The sequence below is a fragment of the Vespula vulgaris genome, chromosome 7, assembly GCF_905475345.1.
Source record: "Vespula vulgaris chromosome 7, iyVesVulg1.1, whole genome shotgun sequence".
In the NCBI taxonomy this organism is placed as follows: Eukaryota; Metazoa; Arthropoda; class Insecta; order Hymenoptera; family Vespidae; genus Vespula; species Vespula vulgaris.
Window position 1 is genome coordinate 5,397,222 of NC_066592.1, and position 20,591 is coordinate 5,417,812.

General features: G+C 35.9%; 3 protein-coding genes across 13 annotated transcripts in view; 2 read left to right on the forward strand and 1 right to left on the reverse strand.

The window, feature by feature from the left end:
* Positions 1-12,986, forward strand: part of LOC127064921 (zinc finger protein 608-like) — a 180,207-nt gene extending 167,221 nt beyond the window's left edge. For 9 of the 10 annotated variants that reach the window (XM_050996587.1, XM_050996584.1, XM_050996591.1 and 6 more), the window contains 2 exons: positions 3,012-6,135; positions 10,085-12,986. In XM_050996587.1, coding sequence (XP_050852544.1) covers positions 3,012-6,135; positions 10,085-10,155 — 3,195 coding nt within the window. In that variant the 3' untranslated portion in view covers positions 10,156-12,986. The remainder of the gene's footprint in view (positions 1-3,011; positions 6,136-10,084) is intronic. The other variant, XM_050996590.1, reaches the window with a different exon arrangement.
* A 155-nt stretch (positions 12,987-13,141) lies between these two features.
* On the forward strand, positions 13,142-19,162 carry LOC127064926 (focadhesin). The gene is made up of 9 exons (XM_050996612.1): positions 13,142-14,665; positions 14,805-14,968; positions 15,093-15,161; positions 15,236-15,390; positions 15,478-15,672; positions 15,760-16,205; positions 16,284-18,453; positions 18,550-18,865; positions 18,972-19,162. The coding sequence occupies exons 2-9, from the start codon at positions 14,915-14,917 to the stop codon at positions 19,107-19,109; spliced, it is 3,543 nt and encodes a 1,180-aa protein (XP_050852569.1). The 5' UTR covers positions 13,142-14,665; positions 14,805-14,914; the 3' UTR covers positions 19,110-19,162.
* Positions 18,669-20,466, reverse strand: LOC127064947 (protein C1orf43 homolog). 2 transcript variants are annotated; one of them, XM_050996653.1, is made up of 4 exons: positions 20,296-20,466; positions 20,073-20,229; positions 19,786-20,002; positions 18,669-19,694 (listed from the first exon to the last, which is right to left on the reverse strand). In XM_050996653.1, the coding sequence occupies exons 1-4, from the start codon at positions 20,452-20,454 to the stop codon at positions 19,502-19,504; spliced, it is 726 nt and encodes a 241-aa protein (XP_050852610.1). In that variant the 5' UTR covers positions 20,455-20,466; the 3' UTR covers positions 18,669-19,501. The 2 variants fall into 2 exon arrangements, with proteins under 2 accessions (XP_050852610.1, XP_050852609.1); XM_050996652.1 differs by having other exon boundaries at positions 19,786-20,005.
* Between the last annotated feature and the right edge of the window lie 125 nt (positions 20,467-20,591).

The following is a 20,591-nucleotide window of genomic DNA, read 5'->3' on the forward strand; positions in this document are numbered from 1 at the left end:
TTCCTCCTCCTACTGCTCCACCTCCTCTTTTACGAAATTCAACGAGTTTTCTACATGGACTATACCTTGGCCCGAGTGCCCTTGTCGATAAACGCGTTAATTAGGATTAGAAGCCGACCGTATGATCCTAACACACCGACCACACCTCCGATAACGGCCTCGTGACACGTATATACATACATATCTCGTCGATATCGCTCAAGTGTATCTCTCTCTCTCTCGCTTTATATATATATATATATATATATATATATATATATATATCCGTTTCTGTTTTATAGTTATAGACATACATTGAACGTGTTCTTCTTTCTTCTTACTTTACTCCTAGGAGATACACCAGCCGTTGGGAATTTTCGCGTGGGATTGTACCGGGAGGACGTAAAGTTCTATATAACTGCATAGTCCCGGCTCTCTTTATTGGAAGCAAGCCCCTTTTGAATCGAGCTCTTGAGTCCCGTACGTATCCTCGTCCGTATCCTCTCCTCATTCTCCTCGTTCGTATTCTCATCGTCTGTCCTTATTCCGCCAACGATTTCACCCTACGCTCCATCTTCCTTCCTTCCTTCCTTCCTTCCTTCCTTCCTTTCTTCTTTCCTTCCTTCCTTCCTTCCTTCCTTCCTTCCTTTCTTCTTTTCTTTCTTTCTTTATTTCTTTCTTTATTTCTTTTTATCGAGAACTTCTTCTTCGTCTCTCTCTTTCTTCATTCTCTCTTTTTCTTTCTTTTTATACGTTCATCTTTTTCTATCCCACTTCGGTTCTCTCCGAACACCATTAGTCCTTCCTTTCTTTCTCTCTTTTTCTCTCTTCCTTCAAGTTCCTCTTTTTCCATCTCTCTCTCTTTTTTTTTTCTTTTTTGCTTCTCCTCCTACCTTTGAATCTCTCTCTTTCTCTCTCACCTCGTTCTTCTCCACCTTCCTTAGAGAGAACCTCTCGTCTTTTTTCTTTTTCTTTTTCTTTTTCTTTCTTCGATCCTTCTCCACCATCCTTCTTCCATTACGGCCTCCTCTCGATCCCTCGTCCTCACTTTTTCTGATACTAACAGCAAAGCGAGGATGTAGCATCACTAACACCTACACATACACCTACACATACACATATACCCACACTATATTCTTCTTCGGCAAAACTCTTACTTCATTCCAACATCGTGTGCCAAGATTTGTTCACCCCAAAGTATAACCGAACAATCGAATTCACATCGACCTATATATCTATATATATATATATATAGATATACGTACGTTTATGTATACATACATACATACATACATTTTATATAATATTTCCAACATCTTTCGTTACCCTACACTTCGATCTACTATCGGATTACACGATAAGAATGAATAAGTTTAGAAGAGGTTCGAAAAAGTGGCAATGTGAAAGATTTATCGTGGTTTTGAAAGTTCAGTATAACACGATATGGTGCTAAGAAAAGATGTTCTCTCTTCTTTTGTTGGGGCTTCCATTAACCCCTTTAATCGATTCACCTCGAGTTAACTCGAGCATCGCTTGTCTTACATGAAAAGCTATTCGAACATGGTTTTTCTTTTTTTTTCTTCCTTTCTTCCTCCTGTTCTTTTCAACCTACTACTCGTAATCTTGTTATCTATATATATATATATATATATTTTTTTTTTCTTCTTTTTTCTTGCTCTCGATAACACGAAGAGAAGTTGACGAGACAATATTGACGTCATTTACGTAGCACATCATCGTCACGCAATAGTTTTTGCCGTTCTCGTCCTCGTAGATGGAGATGCATTTAGTCACTTAGGTGCTACTAGCTGACACGAAAAGAGAGAAAACGAAGAGAGCAAGAGGGAGGGAGAACCAGAGGAGAGAATTGGAAAGGTTGAAAAGACGCGTGACGAGGGTTGGATGGACGGTTTCATCATTTCCTCCTCCTCCTCCTCCTCCTCCTCTTCCCTTCCTCTTTCCTCTCGGTGCTCAGTGCTATACGTTTATCTTTCTCGCGGTAAATGGGAGTGACGTAGACGACTCGAGGGGAACGACTCAATCAAGCAAAAGCGCCTTGGGGTTTCTTTCGAAAACGATTCGAGATTAGAGCCGTGCTAGGGAAAAACTAGACGATATGTTTCCCTTTGTGATATCCGATGTAAAACGACGAAAAACGTGAAAGAGTTCTCTCCCTTGGTTATCGATTTTAAAACGCATTCGATATGCAAAAACAATACTTTTATTTTATTTTATTTTTATGGAATCGATTAATCCTTCCTAAACCGAACAGAAATGACTAGAAATTTCGTTCAGAAATTACAATTGTTTAAATAACGCGTTATACTTGTTTATTAATGTGTATAAAATTCGATCTTAACGATAGTTAGTTTTGACTAATTGTTGATAGAAATCGAATTTATAACAACGAGTTTGAATAATTCCAAATGGAATTTCAGATGACTTTCGCATCTTCTTTAAGAAACAGCCGACATCGATTAGTTGTCAAGCCCATTGGTATATTAATCCTCGTTCAGGCTAAGCGTCGACAAGTATCAAGATCGCATACATACTTTCAATTAAATGTAGTCTTGCGAGGACAGTAGATGGTTGAGTTAAAAGTAAAGGGACGTATATAACTCTTGCAACGAAATTTATTATCCAATGCGTAAAGATCTCGTGGAATTTGTCGATATTAGAAGCAAGCTGTCTTTTAGAACCGGTTTTTCCAGCATCCAGAGTAAGATTAGGCGTCTCTCGTTCTTCTTCTCGCGTCGTTTAGATAAACTGCTACGTCATATCGTATTTAGCCTTACAAAGTTGTAATAGGAGCTCGACCAGTTAATAGCAGCGATCATTGCGGATAACTGCATATAATATTGCTAATCCATTTAGATTTAAGCGTTAATTAGAGCACACAGGTGTAATAGATTTGATTAGTTGTAATTTTATTAAAAAAAGAAAAAAAAAAGAAAAAAAGGGAAAGAAGAACTAATGTTCTTTGAAATAGAATCTTTACCGATCGTTACTATTTGGGACGTACTCTCTATGTTGCAGGTGTATTGGTCGTGAACGTAACGTGGCGGGGTAAGACGTACGTCGGTACTCTGTTGGATTGCACACGACACGATTGGGCACCTCCGAGGTTTTGCGATTCGCCGACGAGCGATTTGGACGCACGTACGCCTAAAGGTCGTGGAAAACGTGGCCGGGCAGCAGCAAATTCTACACCGGGCAACGATCTCAGTAATTTCACCGAGACAAGGAGTTCGGTGCACAGTAAATTACGAAATGGCGGTGCAAAAGGTCGAAGAGGTGCTCAGGGTTCACCGGCGGCGAGTCCGAGTCCGGCTGCCTTTGTGCCGCCTAGATCGGACCCAGCAGCTAAGAGAAAATCTCGTGGTCCGGAAGAAGAAGAGAAGAACAAAAGACGGGCACCACCTCCTACGCCTCCTAGTGGTTCGCCTCCGGCGAGCCCGGTCCTTTTGGAGTGTCCCGAACCGAATTGTAGTAAAAAGTACAAACACATAAATGGACTGAAGTATCATCAGAGTCACGCGCACGGTTCCGCGGACGACGACGATACGAAGGAGGGCATCACCAGCATGTCCGAGAACGACGAGAGCAACATCGAAGCTCCGAGTCCAGCCACGCCGGTGAAGTCTCCAGCGGACAAGCCGGAAGGAACCCCTGTCAGAGCGGCGAGTCCACCAGCGACGAGTTTACCGCCAGAGACACCACCGCCTCCACCTCGGGTACCTTCTCCTGGTATAGAGACACCTATGCCAGTTTTAACCTCGGACAAAGCTATCGTCAAGCCTGGCGTTTTAAGGTTCGGCCAAGACGATTTACCTGCTCCTACGTCCGCGGCACCGCCTTCCTCGAGACAACAGAGTATCCAACAACAGCAGCAGCAACAGCAACAACAACAACAGCAGCAACAACAACAGCAACAGCAACAACAGCAACAACAACAGCAGCAACAACAAAGTCAACCGTCGCTAACATCGACGAATCCACCTCAAAGTCCGAGTCCTCATCCAAGTCAATCTCCCAGGCCCGTGCCTTCGCCACATCCCAGTACAAACATACCGCAGCCACTCAATATACCTCAACCTCCTCAACCTTCTCAAGTTCAACAACATCAGCAACAAAATCCGTTGTTGCAACAAGCCCAACAGTCTCTACAAACCGGACCACCGCCTCAGCTGCAATCGAGCCAACAGCAGCAACAACAGTTACAGTCGTCCGTACAGCAACAATTGCCGCCGGCGCATCAGTTGCAATCCGTGCAGCATCCTATGTCCACGCAGCTGGGACAACCAGCACAAGCGCACGTTATTCAGCAGCCAACTTTACAGCAGCAACAACAAAGTTTGCAAAGTATGGCGAGTCAGCATCCAGGTCTTCAAGGTCTCACCGGACAAGTATCGCAGCAAGCGAGCCTACAAACCGGGCCTCCGACGACTGGACATCCTGGACAAGGTGTACAATCTCACATGCAACAGTACCCAAGCGTTTCGCTGCACACGAAGATGCCGCAATTCAAAGTAAAGCCCACGGCGGCATTGATGCCAGAGCAGGATAAGAGTAAGGACCCGCGAACGCCGAAGCCGCAAGGTTACAAAAAGAAATCGAAAAAATCGCCCGGTGGAAGTCCGCATCCTTCGCCTTTGGAAGCGCCGATAGTTGACTCCGCGAGGGAAGACGTCCAAAGTCCGGCCTACTCGGACATATCGGACGACGCGGCGCCTGTTCTCGAGGCAGAACCCGCCGACAAGTCGAAACAGAATCAAGAAAAGGACAACAAGACTAGCGCGCCGACGCATCTACCTGCTCACTTTGGAATGTACCCGTATTACGGTCAACCTCCTTACTTGGTGCCTAGCGTTCAGGACAGCAAGTCGGTCGATCAGAAACCGAGCGATCTCACGCCAAAACAGGAAATGAAGCCTTTGAACATACCGCAGATGCCATCGATGGCGAGTTTGCAAAGCGTCGTCTCGGAGAAGGAAAAGAAGGAACTGAGCCAACCCTTGCCTCAACCTCAACAGCAGCCGCACTATTACGGTGGTTACGGTGGGTACATGCCTCCTGGCTATCCGTATCAGCCACCGCAAGCGATTTCTCAACAACAACAGCAACAACAACAGAATCAACAAGTGCAGGAACAAGAGGCGCACGAGCAAAAGGCAAAGATGAAGCAGGAACCGCAATCGCAACAACCGAGCTTGAAGGACAAGCAACACGAAAACCATCAGATACTGAAGGAAAGTATCGAGATGAAGAGTCAAATGAGTCCTTATCACGTGTACCACGGCACGCAAAGTCAAAGAGCAGCGCCTCCTCCACCACCTCCTGGTCCTGTACAAGACGACAGGAGGTATTACCTTTATCCCGGAGAGCAGAGGCGAAAAGAAGAGTCGAGCAAACAAAGTCAACAAGCGAAAGCTCCGCCCCCGAGTCCGAAGCATCAACCGAAGCAAGAAAAGCCGCAGGATTTAGGCAAGAACGACGACTCGAAAAACAAGCAAGAGGGCGTGAAGCCTACCATGGAGACTCAGGGACCACCGCCACCGCCCACGTCGCAATACGCGTACATACATCCGGGATACATGCAGCCACAGCATTACGGTGCGCTACCATTCGACCCTAGCCATCCAGTTTACAGAGGTTTAAGTCCTATGTTGGTGCCTGGACCTTACTCGGGTAGTCCTTACCTGCATCAGTTGCCTAGGTATCACGCACCGGAGGATCTAAGTCGTCCACCGGGTGGCAAGGCCCTCGATCTTTTGCAGCACCACGCGAATCAGTATTACTCGGCGCACAAGATCCACGAACTCCAAGAACGTGCCCTGAAGTCGCCGACCCCAAAGACGTCCGCGGCATCTGCCAGTCCGTCTTCGGCAGGGCCGACACCTGCCAGACCACCTAGTGGACCACCGACCTCGGTAGCGGGCCCAGGTCCACCGCAAGGTCAAGGTCAACAGCCTGGGAAACAACAAGGACAACCTGGCGGTCAACAGCAACAATCCGGCCCGGTAGATACCGGTAGCGGGAACCTTGGAAAGGACAGCAGATCTCCGCCACCTCAAAGACACGTGCACACGCATCATCATACGCATGTGGGATTAGGCTATCCCCTCTTAACGGGACAGTACCCCGCTCCTTACGGAGGTAAGCCTCTCGTCAGACCCTGACAGTAAGGCTTCCGGCGATCCGCGGGATAATTAAGAGAACGGATAACGAACTCCAACTCAGATTGGACCAACGAGTCGAACGAGTCTTCTGTTGTATGTTACGAGGAGACCGTGTCTCTCTTTACTTGATCGTTGGAACTCGATCGAAACAGCGTTACGCTGGTCTCCGAACGAGAAGCAAACGTGCTGCTCTCGAATCGTTTAGGGTCGCGATAAGTGAGAGAACTACTTGTCCAAGTCTGATCGAATACCGCGCTATATAGTTTTCTTCTTATTCAGGTATCGTGGCAAGTTGTGTTAACAGTTCAAAAGACAAAAGCTCGATATATCTCGATAATATCAATTCGATGAGCGGAATAAAACTATGACTTATTCCAAAGAGTAAAAACTACTTTGTGTAATCTGTTTTTGACTTGCCTTGTGTGTGTATGTGTATATATATATATTTATATTTATATTTCTATATATATGCACAAACATGCAAACATACAAACAAACGATCAGAAAAGGGATCACTCAAAAGCCGGTAAAAAGTTACGTGAGTTTATGTTACCGTTCGTCGCGTTGCGTGACTCGCGTGTATATCCTGCGCTTCGACGGAATGAACAATTTTCTTCGACCGACAGTGTTTAAAAATCGTATCGTATATCTATTTCATGGTAGAAACGACGAAACGCGCGATAGACGGAGAAGTGGGTAAAGAATAATCTTTCGGCAGAGCGTCCGCCGCACGCTCCGAGCGCGTAAACCGTGTACACCATATTGGTGCTTGAAAAAAAAAATAAATAAAATAAAATAAAATAAAATAAAATAAAATAAAATAAAATGGAAATGAATCGAGCGAATCAAGAGGAAATAATAAAATGAAATAAACTAGGAGAACGACGAGGAATGCACGAAAAAAAAAAAAAGAAAACAGATAAAAACAACAGAGCTTTCTTCTCCTTACGAAAGAGATGAAACGAACATTCGCGTATATTGATATATAGCCTTCGCCGACCTATTATTATTTTATTACGAAAAATCGACAAGAGAAACAATTTTTTCTAAAGAAAACAAAAAGAAAAAGAAAAGAAGAAAGAAAGAATAAAATAAAAAAAGGCCAAAAAAATAATAGGAAAGAGGAGCGACATTGACGTGTTTCGAACACTTACTATCAAAGCTATAAACGAATATGTGTAATAGATTCCTTCGATGAAAATGGCGACGATCCTGAACGTGCGTGTGGTCATCATTATCATCATCATTATCATCATGATCATCATCATCATCATCATCATCATCATCATGTCATCATCATTAATGCATCTCTGGCGATTACATTCTTTTTCTTCGTTTCTTTTTTTTTCTTTTTGTTGTTTTTCTCTCTATCTTTCCTTTTTCTTTCTTTTTTGTCTCTTTTTTACTATACGACAAAGTACATACATGCATATATATATATACATACACACACATACACACATGCATACATACATACATACAATAATATTGCATAGTTAACGGACTGAATATTTTGGAAATATTGGAGTATAAGTGCGGCCGTTATAAGAATGAAACATATATAAGCCGTATACCGTCATAGGGTGCGTAGGGATTAGGTATATAGTTCAGACTGTGATAACTATTTATCGTGCTACTTTCCGAAAACCAGATGAAAAATAACAAACCACTTAAAGCTCGTATGTAATCATAGTAATTGTCATAATAATAGTAATACTGATAATAATAATACTAATAATAATAATAATAATAATAATAATAATAATAATAACAATATTAATGATAATATTAATGATAATGATTAATAATATTAATATTAATAATAATAATAATAGTAATATAATATAATATTAATAATAATAATATTATTATTAACTATAAGAAAAGGACGATATAAAAGAACGACGAGCGAAGGAGCAAATATAGTCCTTAATTTTTCGAACGAAACGTGTTATATATATATATAAATATATAAATATAAATATATATATAAATATATATACATGTAAATATATGTATATACATATACATACAAATTTCGTTAGACTTTGTAGTCTTCCAGAAGAAGCTTATTCTACGTCTAGCGCTAATGGATACATTATTAAAATTCATTGTACGAAAAATTCTATGATAGGGGTACGCACTTACATCGGAAGTTGTAGAGCTTTTATGGTACGAACAATAGAAATGAGGACGATGGTCGACTTCCTCGTGAAAGCTGTTGTTTGAGATAAAAAGGATATAAATACAGAGAGAGACAGAGAGACAGAGAGAAAGAGTAAAAAGAGAGAAAAAGAGAGACGGTAAAAGTTCATTGTAATTATCTCGCTATTCGATCTTAATTAACATAAATTCCTTTTCTAAATCTTTTAAGCGTTTACGCAGCGCAATCACTTTATCCTTAGATTAAACAAACAAAAACAGTTAAAATTTATGCGAATTAACGATAAACTTAGATTTTCTTCGTGTCAGCCATATTGAAATTCCTTCTCCCAATCGTTATTTTCTTTTTTTCAATAAATCAAAAACCGTCTTGTATGTACGAATAAAATAGATAAACCAATTACGTGATTCGTTGCGTTGCGCTAATTTTGACATATTTCGACATGCATTATTAAAGCGATGTAAAATGGCATTTAATGACAACATTTTTTCGATGATCATTGACAAACGATTAGATGAAATAATAACATTTGTTTAGTTTCATTGAAATAAAAATAAGAAAAAAAAAAGAAAAAGGAAACAAAAATTCAAAAAAAAGAAAAAAACAGACTACGCTTCGCGTTTCGCGATGTTCACAATGCAAATGACAAACTTAATCGACCAAGTGTATTTTAATACAGCTTTCCACTGCGAGAGAGAGAGAGAGAGAGAGAGAGAGAGAGAGAGAGAGAGAGAAAGAGAGAGAGAGAGAGAAAGAGAGAGAGAGAAAGAGGGAGAGAAGAAGATAGAGAGAGATAGATATAGAAAGAGAGAGAGAGAAAGAGAGAGTATTTTAAAACATACAAATAAAATATATTGAAATCATGTGAAAATTCGTGCGAAGTCCAAGAATACGAAAAAAAAATGCTTTAAGTGTTTAATTCTTATTACGCTTTTTTGCTCTCCCTCCCCCAATTCTCTCTTCCCCTTTTTCTTGCTCTTTCTCTCAATATACATACACACAGACAAATATACAAGTTCCGTATCTCACCCCTTTTTCTCAATAAAATATTTCTCAACACTTTAACATTCGGAAACAATTCGATAGATTATCCTTCGAGTGATTGATTTTACATTCCGAATTAAAAACTGCGAACAAAACTTATATATTTTCGAGGCATTATTCTTTTTCCAACGATCATAACCCTTCTAACGTTATATCATAGACACAAGAGTATACAATAAAAATTCTCAAGCTCTCTCGACTGACGCAAACTAAGAATTCTTGGGCTGGACTGGCAAGATTCGCCAACGAAGAATCGCGAATGTTCTTGATAATACATATCGATCTTTTAAAGGAAATTATCCGAAATTATTTTTAATTATTCCGAAATTAAGCAGACTATAAGTTATTGTTATTAACAAAATTTCTACGAATAAAATTAAATTGTCAAATTAGATTTCTCTTCGATATATAGAAAAAGAAAAAGAAATATATATATATATATATATATATATATATATATATATATGTTTATATATATATGTATGTACGAATATATATATATATATATGTATATATATACATACACATATATATATATATGTATGTATATATAAAGAAAAACATATTGATCATCGATCAAAAGTTTGGAAGAATAGAAATCTTGATAAAGATACTACATAGGATAATAGAAAATGATACAATTGGAATTACAAAGAAGTCGAAGAATTTCTTCGTGGCGAAACATTAATGGCCTGCTGTCTGTCTCTGTGTGTTGCAGCGGCAGTACTAGCGAGTCAGCAGGCCGCCGCGGTAGCCGCCTCGGTGATCTCGCCATTTCCGCCCAAGTGACCCGCGGCCCCCGGTCCCGTACTAGCCGGTGGAACCGGCGGAACCGCCGGAAGCAGCTCCGCACAAACTCACCACGCGCCGCATCCGGCCTCGAGCGGTGCCGTCGCGGGCAGACAGCCCTAAGGAAAATCCCTAAGGAACTCTCTAGAGGATCGCCTTATTCTTTTTATTTCGAATCAATTTACTTGTTCACGCCATTTTTCTCTAATGCTCTCTCTCTCTCTGTCTCTATCTCTCTTTCTCTGTCTGTCTCTCTCTGACTCATTGTCTCTATCTCTCTATCTCTCTTTTTTCTCTCTCAATTTTTGTCTGTCAATCATGTTTCTTCGGACCAGTCGTAAAGAGGCTGATAAAATTGTACTTAAAATCACGAAGAGTCCCGAACAAACTTCGGCTATCTTCGAAGAGATCATCCTCGCTCAGCAGCCTCTCGTTCGTCAGAGTTCAAACGAAGAATAAGTGAGATCTTGTCGAGTTTTTCTCAAGAATATATCATTGATGAATCATTTCTTTTCCTCGAAGTGAATTTTTCGTCAAAGTTTTTTGTATCTCGAAGTATCACGATAACGATTGAAAGTAGTCCCTCTTCCTGTCCCCTTTTCTCTCTCTCTCTCTCTCTCTCTCTCTCTCTCTTACTCTCTTTTTTTCCTCTTTCTCTTTCTCTCCAGCTTCGATGCAAGCGCGTGGATCGACCTTCATGTATATATATACCTACATAAATGCATACATACATACATAAATGCATACATACATAAATACGAACGTATATCCGAGGTTCGATGCAGAACCAAAATGGTTGAAACATTTTTCCTTTGTAAATAATGTGTAAATAAAATGATGTAAGCATATAATATTACTCTCGTTCTCGGACAAGCATCGTCGTCGTATCCGATATACGTAAGCGATAAGTGTAAAATATATATCATAGAACTGAGTAAAGTTTTTATCTAACAGAATAAATAAACGATACGCGAGAATGATGTTTTATTAATTGCGCTTGTTAGTGTGGACGAGAATTCGATTTTATCATTTCGACTCACGAAAGTATTTACGTTCGATAATAAATCGCGCGTGCGTTAAGCTTTCGACAATGCAAGATATAACAAATTTTCTATTCACGTTGCACCAACAAAGCTTTATCTCCATCGATGGATCCTAATGGATCTCGTGATAAAAAACATGTTAGGGGATATTCAACGATTCGATTTTTGTCAACGCTATTAGGAATAAAGAAATGTCCGATTGAAGGGGGATAAGCTTTCTCGATCGACGTGAAATGAAAAATCGTTTCTTGCGAGAAGGGGGATGAGAGAGATGGGGATGAGAATTGGAAGGTCATAGATCGCGTAAATCGCAAAAGAAGGAAGGTCTATCGATCGCGTGAGTCGAGTAAATCGAATTTTAACGCAGGTTATAATCGAGAAGAAAAGAGAGAGTGAGGATAAAAAAGAGAGAGAAAGAATAAGAGAGAAGAGGATTACGTAAGAAACGAATGAGAATGCGAAAAAATGAACGATCTAAAGATATCTTGTCAGACTGAAAGACTACAAGGATTACTTATTAAAATCCTTATTTTTGGAACTGTTCTCGCATGATCGTCATAAAAGAAAAAGGGCTGAGACAAGGGGAAGGGATAAAGAGAAAAATGGGGAGAGAAAGAGAGAGAGAGAGAGAGAAACAAAGAAAGAGAAAAAAGCGGTGAAAAAACACAATGTATTGGAGAAATCCGTTGGTGGGTGTGCGAGTATATCTTCCCACTTAACGATTTTTGAACTCCGAGTACGCATTTGACAAAGATACAATTTTTATCGAACGTAGTTACATAGGAAACCTGCGTACGAATCTGAACGATTGTTTTAAGCGAGAGAGAAAGAAAGAAAGATAGAATATTTTGTGTGTGTGTGGAGTATACATGTGTATTGTATAAATAGTAATATCCGTGTATGTGTGTGTATGTGTGTGATATGTTTGCGTATTACTAAATACGTCAAATCGAATCGGTGTAATTTTAAGCCTGTAAAAAAAAAAGAACGAAAGTGCATACCTTCGATTTTTGTAGAGAATAAAAAAGAAAGAGAGAGAAAGTGTATGTGTTTGTATGTGTGTGTGTGTGTATATGAGAGAGAAAGAGAGAGAGAGAGAGAGAGAGAGAGAGAGAGAAAGAGAAAGAAAGAAAAATGAAAAAAAAGCAAACGATTGTATGACTCGCTGGAATTTATCTATTAGAAAAATTTTATTACGTATTAAAATAAATTTAATTGATTTACATGTGTAAACAAGACGATTGTGTAAGAAGGAGTATATAGATAAAGCGACGGACAGATTTAAAATGGTAAAAAAAGAAAAAGATGATTCTAAATAATTAGGATGACATTAAGTGATTGTACATTTGATCCTTAGAAACGCTATTTGTTTACTAAAAATAAACGCTAGACAACGTTGTACTACAATTTAACAAAAAAAAAAAAAAGAAAAAAAGAAAAGAAAAGAAGTGCAGCGTCGTGAAAGGGACAACACAAAAAAAAAAAGAAATAAGAAATGCTAAGGTAACGAAAAAAAGTAAAAAATGTATTACATATACATATACTATGGTACATATAAAGTAAACTACATAATATTAGTTTAGTAACGACTATTATTATCTCTTTTATTATGATTATTAGTTATTAATTATTATATTATTTTATTATCATCGTCATCGAATAAGATGAGAGCGACGCGATCGATTGGTAAAAAGTACATCCGTTGCCAGTGGTATCGGACAAATTTTATCTAACCGCATAGTGTGTTGTAAATGCCAAATCAAATCAAAAAAAAAAAAAAAAAAGAAACGAAACGAAACGAAATGAAAAGAAAAGAAAAGGAAAGGGAAAGCGTTTTTAATCGACCGAATAAAAACAAAATCAGTTTGCTAAAATGGGAAGGAGATAGACATAGCGAAAACGTAAACCTGCAAACGAGCTGCCTCAGTTTTAGTGGGGTGCTCGATGGAGAAGAAAGGGGTGGGCTTTAAAATAATGCTGGTGCTGTGCTGTGATTTTTATAAAAAAATAAAAATAAAAAGAAAGAGAGTGAAAGAGATAGAAAAAAAAAAAGAGAAGGAACGAACGGACGAACGAACGAAAAAGTCAGAGGCCCGAGTACATAAAAGAATCGCTCTATATCGTCTCTTTTAGTGATCTTAAAAAGGGACATTTTTATGAAAATGTGCAGATAGCCTAAGTACCTGGACCCTGCCCTACGTTCTTCGCCAGACTATAAACGGAGATAAAAAAAAAAAAGGAAGACAAAATTACGTTCTTACCGATTGTATAGGCTGTATAATGTATTTGCTTTGAAACAAATTTAATATAGATTGTTAATCGCTAATTATGAGAGAGAAAGAGAAGAAAAATGGGGGAGGAAAAAAAAGAAAAGAGGAATATGGTGGAGAAAAGAAGGAAGAAGAAGAAGAAGAAGATAAAAGGAGCTGTCTCCAATCGTATAATAACGTTTCCTTTCGTGAATTTTACCCGACAACAACAACAACAACAACAACAAGAACAACACAGCCCTCGCAAATAAAAAGCCTTAATGTACCTAACGCATTTGCAATCGCATATACGTTACCAGAAGGTGGGATAGAAATTTAATCGCACTATAACGACGACGACGACGACGATGACGACGTATTCAGGGTCGCCCACGCACAGACAGGTCGTCCTCGCCCCCGCGCCCCCCTTTACCACCCTAATGTCTAATAGAAAACGAATGTAATTAGCAATTGGAGACAATCTCCGGACTAAAGATATAATCTAGCAAGTACTATTTGCCACGACGTAGCATAATTACACATTAAAAAAGAAATCATCGAGTGGGAGCTGAATTAAAAGAGAAACAAAGAAAAGAAGAATATTAAAACAAAAACAAAAATATATATATGGACTGAGACAACACGACACAATTAACAAAAAGGACCTGTATTCCTCTCGTCTCCTTTTTTTTAGAATGATAAAAATAGTGAGTCGTTACGCGCTTTATATATATTATACATCTCGAATATATGAATATACGAATAACATAAAAACGTACAGAAGCAAATACAGAAATGCAGGCATCTTGTCGTTAAATTGTAAGATATTGTGTTCAAACTCCAGAATGTACTCTGATTCCCTTCCCCAGACTACTATATATTAAATATATTGTGCACTATGCTCCAACTTGTCCATACAAATAAATATATGAAAAAATCTCAATAATGTTTTTATTACCGGGCGTGGCAGATTTCAATGTACGATATATAGCATCTTCTTTGATAAATTTATAGTTAAAGTATTTCAAAACAATTATGACATTAGACAAACGTTATTGCATTTCTTTAAGGCATATGATTGCCAAACTTGATTCGTATTACACATTGCAAGCGCGGGCTTTTGACTCACGTGATCTGTACGACGCATGCGCATTGTTCGAATCGATTTTTTATAGTCGTCTAAAAGTACCTAACAAAAGCATTATAATAATATTCGAGGTAAGTTTTGTAATAGTGAGAGTGTAGATAAAGTTGAAAGAAAGATTGTTTTTATACTTGAAAAATTGAAATGTTCAACTCTCAATAAAGTGATGTAAGATGCAATTTGTTTTCGTTAACATTTTACTTGAGAATATAGGTTATACAAGCATTTTAAAGAGGCTTATAAGTAACATCGACGACGTTAATAAAGCGTGAATATTTAAAAAAAAAAAAAGAAAAAAAAGTGCAGAACATCAATTCTAAAATATGGATGTAATTGAGTATAAATTAACCTCAAAGAATCCAGTTTTAATATCGCATGTAAGTATTTTGATTAAATGATTAAAGTAACTAAAATTTTTAGAAAGCTGTATTGGACTTCAAGAAAATACGTGTGTATAAATATATTGTAAAAATAATTTACACTTATTTTTCTTGTCTATAGGCAGTATCTAGACTTTATGAAATAATCAAAGAGAAGTACAAAAATGGAACATCCAAAGATGTTACAAAGGTTATAAAAACATATTTACTTACAATCTAATATAAACTAACTTATTTAATAAAAAAATATGTATATTATTGTAGATACCAGAATATAAATTGCTTATATCAAAATTTGAAAGCAAAGATAAAATAGTTACTACATCTATATGTCAAGTATTAGTTAAACTCGTAGAAAATGAAATAATATCTGTTACTACGGCTCTGTGTACTTTAATATCTTATGTTTCTTCTACTAAGTATGTACAAATTTATATGTTTGTATACAATATATATATATGTATGTATATATATATAAATTATAAGAATAATTTTATATTTTCTAGCAATTATGTTGCAATTACCGTAAGCATGAGTCATTTAATAATATTGGATTTTAAACTTCATGCTACTGAAGATAACTATTTATATACATTGACAATGCCTCAATTTCCTTTTATTACAATTTTGAAAGAAGAAAAAAATTCTTGGCGCACTGTATTAGATCAAATGCATTTTATAATGAACTATCCTGATGAACAGTGCGTACTATATTACATATATTAACTATTGATTAACTACTGATATGACAACAAACATTTAACTGTTATATATATTATTTATTTTAGGATAAAGGAGAATAGTATAAAAATTTTGAGGCCAGTCTTTATATTTATTTTATGCAATCCTTCTTCAGCTTTATCAGATGGTTGTAAAGAAAAAGCTTGGCAATTACTTAAATCTAGTAATGCTTTAGAATTACAAATTGAAATTCTATTATGGCTTCGTACAAATGATGTAGATACTTGCTTGGAAACATATTATAAAATCTTTGGATTTACAATGGTATCATTATCCAAAAATGACAAAGATATTTGCATAGCCTTACTCCCATTATTATCGTCTGTTTGTATATCTTTTCTTGAACATGGCTTTGATCCTGTAGTAAATCTAGATACAATATCTACTATTATAAATAAATATGATAATTTATCAGGAAATATTTTATTAGCATTAATGTCTGAAATGATTGTGATATGTCCTGGATATTATTTATTCAATGTTCTACAACTATGTGAGTGTACATTAATAATAACTAATTCATAATTTGTTTTAATATATAATTTCTAATATTGTCGAAATTTAATTACAGGTGAGCTTGTATTGAATAAAATGTCATGCAACATAACATTGATAAATGTGCTAATAGCATCTATACTAAAGTGGATGCCTTATCCTTCTGTGTTGTGTGCTGAAGCTTTAGCTATAGCTAATGCTCTGATAAACAAAGCTGTTACTGAAGTAAAATGGACAAAAGAAGTCAACAATCCCTTTTCAAAAGAAATATTTGCAAAATTAATTCATTTTGATCCGCATATTCAATTTTACACAGAAAGTATAGATGTTTTAAATACAATAACAGAAAGTAATATTTTATCATGGTTGAAAACATTATCAAAAAGTCCAATTGATTTACGTTATAAATACAGATTAATTCTCTCTGGTTTGTTTTTACAAAGTGAGGATGTCATTCTAACAAAAGCCATTTGTGATATACTTATGCAAATTACTAAAGAAGTAATCGTTTTTGCATCTCACATGTTACCATTAATCATGCATAAGTTATCAAAATCTCGTGATCCTGATGAATTGAAATACTTGCTTCTTACATTACCCGAATTAGTAATAATAAAAGAAAATGTACCAATTGTAAACAGAACATTGCAAACATTATTCCGCAGTGAAGGACCATTAAAATATTTCGCTCTCGAACTCTATTTGATGATGAACGATAGAGATCCGCGTTGCTATCGGTATCTTTCATCTGCACTTATGGAAACATCACAAAATGATAAATCATGGTATGCTGATGTAACTTGTGCTAAAGTAATCAAGCACATTTGCGAAGAACGTCCGGAATGTGCCGAAGAACTTGCCCCACTTATTTCACAAATATTAAATAAGTGTGGAGATACAAATGGCAGTGCTGCAACAGCACTTGCACTTAAGAGTATTTCTGCTCTTTGTAGGTCTTCTGTTATTAGTATTGCCTCAGTTTGGAAAGTGTTAGCACCAAAAATGAAGAAAGAAAAACGTACAATTGTTATGAAAACTTTATGTGAATTCTTTGGAGATATTCCATTCTTTTTAAATAAGAACAGCATCGCATATGACACCTTGATCACCGATGTATTAGAAATATTATGGTCATATGTTATACAAAATAATCCAGAGATAAGTGAGGCTGCACTTAAAGCAATTGCTATGTATCGTTTAGAAGACATTCCATTAAAAATGTTACCGGATGATTTTCAATACAGTACTACAACATCACAATTAGATACATCAGCTTCAAGTAATACAAAACCAGTAAATATATCACCAGCTGTATTAAACACATGCTGGATCAAAATGTTAGAGAAAGTCAATAAAATGGTTTTAAATGCAGCTGGTAATGTTTTAATTTCATTTATTACGAATGAAGTTAAAAATTTTCGATCTGGCATATATAACTGGCCACATGGAGAGCCAAATAACTTCAAATATTTACCAGAAAGAAGTATTATAAGAGTAGTTGGTGAACATATGAGACGTATAGATGGGACTAAACCTTTCAACGAAAATGTCGCTATAGAATGTTTACGGATATTTGCATTTAAATATCCAAAACCTTTGCCTAATATAAATTGGAATTTCTTACATAAGACTAGTGAAATATCTCATAAAGCTAAAGAATATAGTCTTACTATTGCATGTCATCATTCAGTCATATCATCATCCGCAAGAAACTTTGTTGAACATTATTTATCAATGTTCGAAAGTGATAAAAATATAAAAGATTTATTAGAAAGTAAAGAACATGAAATATTGTATTCAAATTTAGAAATTCTCTGTGAAGCTATGCAAATACAAAAAATAAAACCATTTTTAGATATGACATTATCATATGCTGTAATAAATTTATTCAGTGATGATGGCACAAATGTAATTTTATTTAAAAATATTATGCATTCCTATGCTAGAGCTTTAAAAAATGAAACAATAAATGATGCTATTCGTACATTGCTCTCTACTACTTTAAGCAATCTTTTAGATGAAATAGACTTAACACAAGATTATTATAAACCATATATTTCTGCAATATTAGCGTTACCAGTTGAATACATAGAGAGAATGACATCGCCTGATGTATGGTGGGAGACACCCTTAAAAAAATTAAAAAATGCTGTAATTATAAGAGCAGAATTAGCTATAAATAACGACATTGAGATGCCCTTGAATTGTATGAATGAATTAATTGATCTAGTCTCAGCTCTACCCAGGTAAGAAAAAAAAAATATAATGAATGATAATATTTATGAATATTGCTACAATCTTAATGATGTTCTATAGAGAAAACAAATCTTATATTTTTACAGTGTACAATTATATTTGTTACAAGAAGTTCAAAGAGTGCAAACTGAAGTGAAATTTAAAATGTATACATCAGATTGGGTTATAGATTTTTTAAATCGTGTTCAAGTAATTATACCAGAAATATCTGAAGAAGATCAACGTATTTTATTTTACTGTGATGTTTTTTTCGTCTCTATTATTTGTTTCTCTGGAATGGATTGCATAATAATGGATACATATTCCATTATATCCTCACAACATGTCAGAGCAAGATTATTTCCAAAGGCTATGGCTATGCTTGCTGATATACAATATTGGAAAGATAATATAATCCCTCAGGTAATCTTTAAAAATTAGATATTTTCTATTATAGCATGCATATAATTGTACTAATAATTTGTAATCGTTACTATATTAACAATAATTTTCAATAACAATTTCTCAGGTAATGGAGTGGTTACACCTAATGAGAACAAGTCCCTTACCAGAACTGTATAAATCTGCATTTCATAATTCATTAATTTCCTTAAAACATCATCCACATTATAATAAGAATTGGTTTACCTATTTATCATCGATTTAAGAATATATATGAATGTAAATGTACAATGTGTAAATATACAATAATACAATTTACTTTTCGAGTATCGAATTCTAGATATGATTAAGCGATATTATATTCTATGTGATAGACATACATTTTTGATAAATATAAAAAAGAGTAATATTGTATATAAAAATTAGAGTTATCTATTCTACATTTGTAGATATAGTATTTCCTGCACTGCCATAACATGCATATTTTTTTAATAAGAAGTTATAAATATTACACATATATTTTTGTATGAATATAGAGGCGAAAATCTAAAACTACGTAAATATAAAAAAAAAAGTAAATCAGATATATGTTATATATACATATATATATACACATTTTACTCGTCACATATGTTGTATGTGACGATTCTCATAATGCTAAACGGATGTTTCACTATTATCTAGTGCCATTACTGTTAAGGTGCTTGGTCTTGATCCTGTTAAGACCTGATCTTCAGGCAAACGCATTCGTGGTTCCAATATATTTCTTTTAGTTTCTATATTCTTCTTTATTGGTGTACGGCTTGGACTGGATTTTTTACTACTTGGATAAGACTTCAAAAGACGAGCTCTAAAAACCATTGATATTTAATATTATAGGATTATAATAAAATATTAATCATTAATTTTTATTTTATTCAATAAATTAATGATGTACTTACGCATCCATTAATTTAAGAAATAAACGTGTATATATTTGGTATTCTTCATCACCAAATTCTGTTGGATCATGTTTTGCATGTTCATACAAATCACAAAATTGATGAATCAAACGTTGACCACTTCCATTTAACGGTGTTGCAAGAGTCGATAATAAATATGCTCTTAAATTTTCAGATGGATGTCTTTTTAAGCAACTGTCATATTTTGTAATTTCAGCTTCTTTATTGAATAAAAACATATAATGAGATTTGTATATATATTTTTAATAATTACTAAATATACATACCTAAAGTTTTAATATCATCTACAGCTTTCAATCTATAATAATGTGGTGGAACTTGACTACCAGGAGTTAAGATATATCTAGAGTCACTTATAAGTTGTGGTTCATATTGAATTCTTGGTATTACTTCTATACGCCTTTCGATTTCTCTCTTCAGCGACTATAATAAATATTATTTTAAACTTGTATTTGATAAATATAAATTCCTAACCTTAAAAAGACATACCTTTTTAGCATCGTGCCCAATAGGAATATGTGGTCCGCGTCGTGAACGCAAAGCAAATCTCATTATTTGTCGCTTAGCAAAAATGAATAATAACAATATTGTTAAAACTCCGGCAGCTATAAATATTACTATAGTTACACCCGACAATTCTTCAGCCATGCTTGCACTATATTACCATACCATAGCAAAGCATTGCTAAATATGTGTGTGTGTGTGTGTATATATATATATAAAACGCTACTCGATAATAAAGTACATAAATATAGATATACGATTATTACAATATAGATATAACA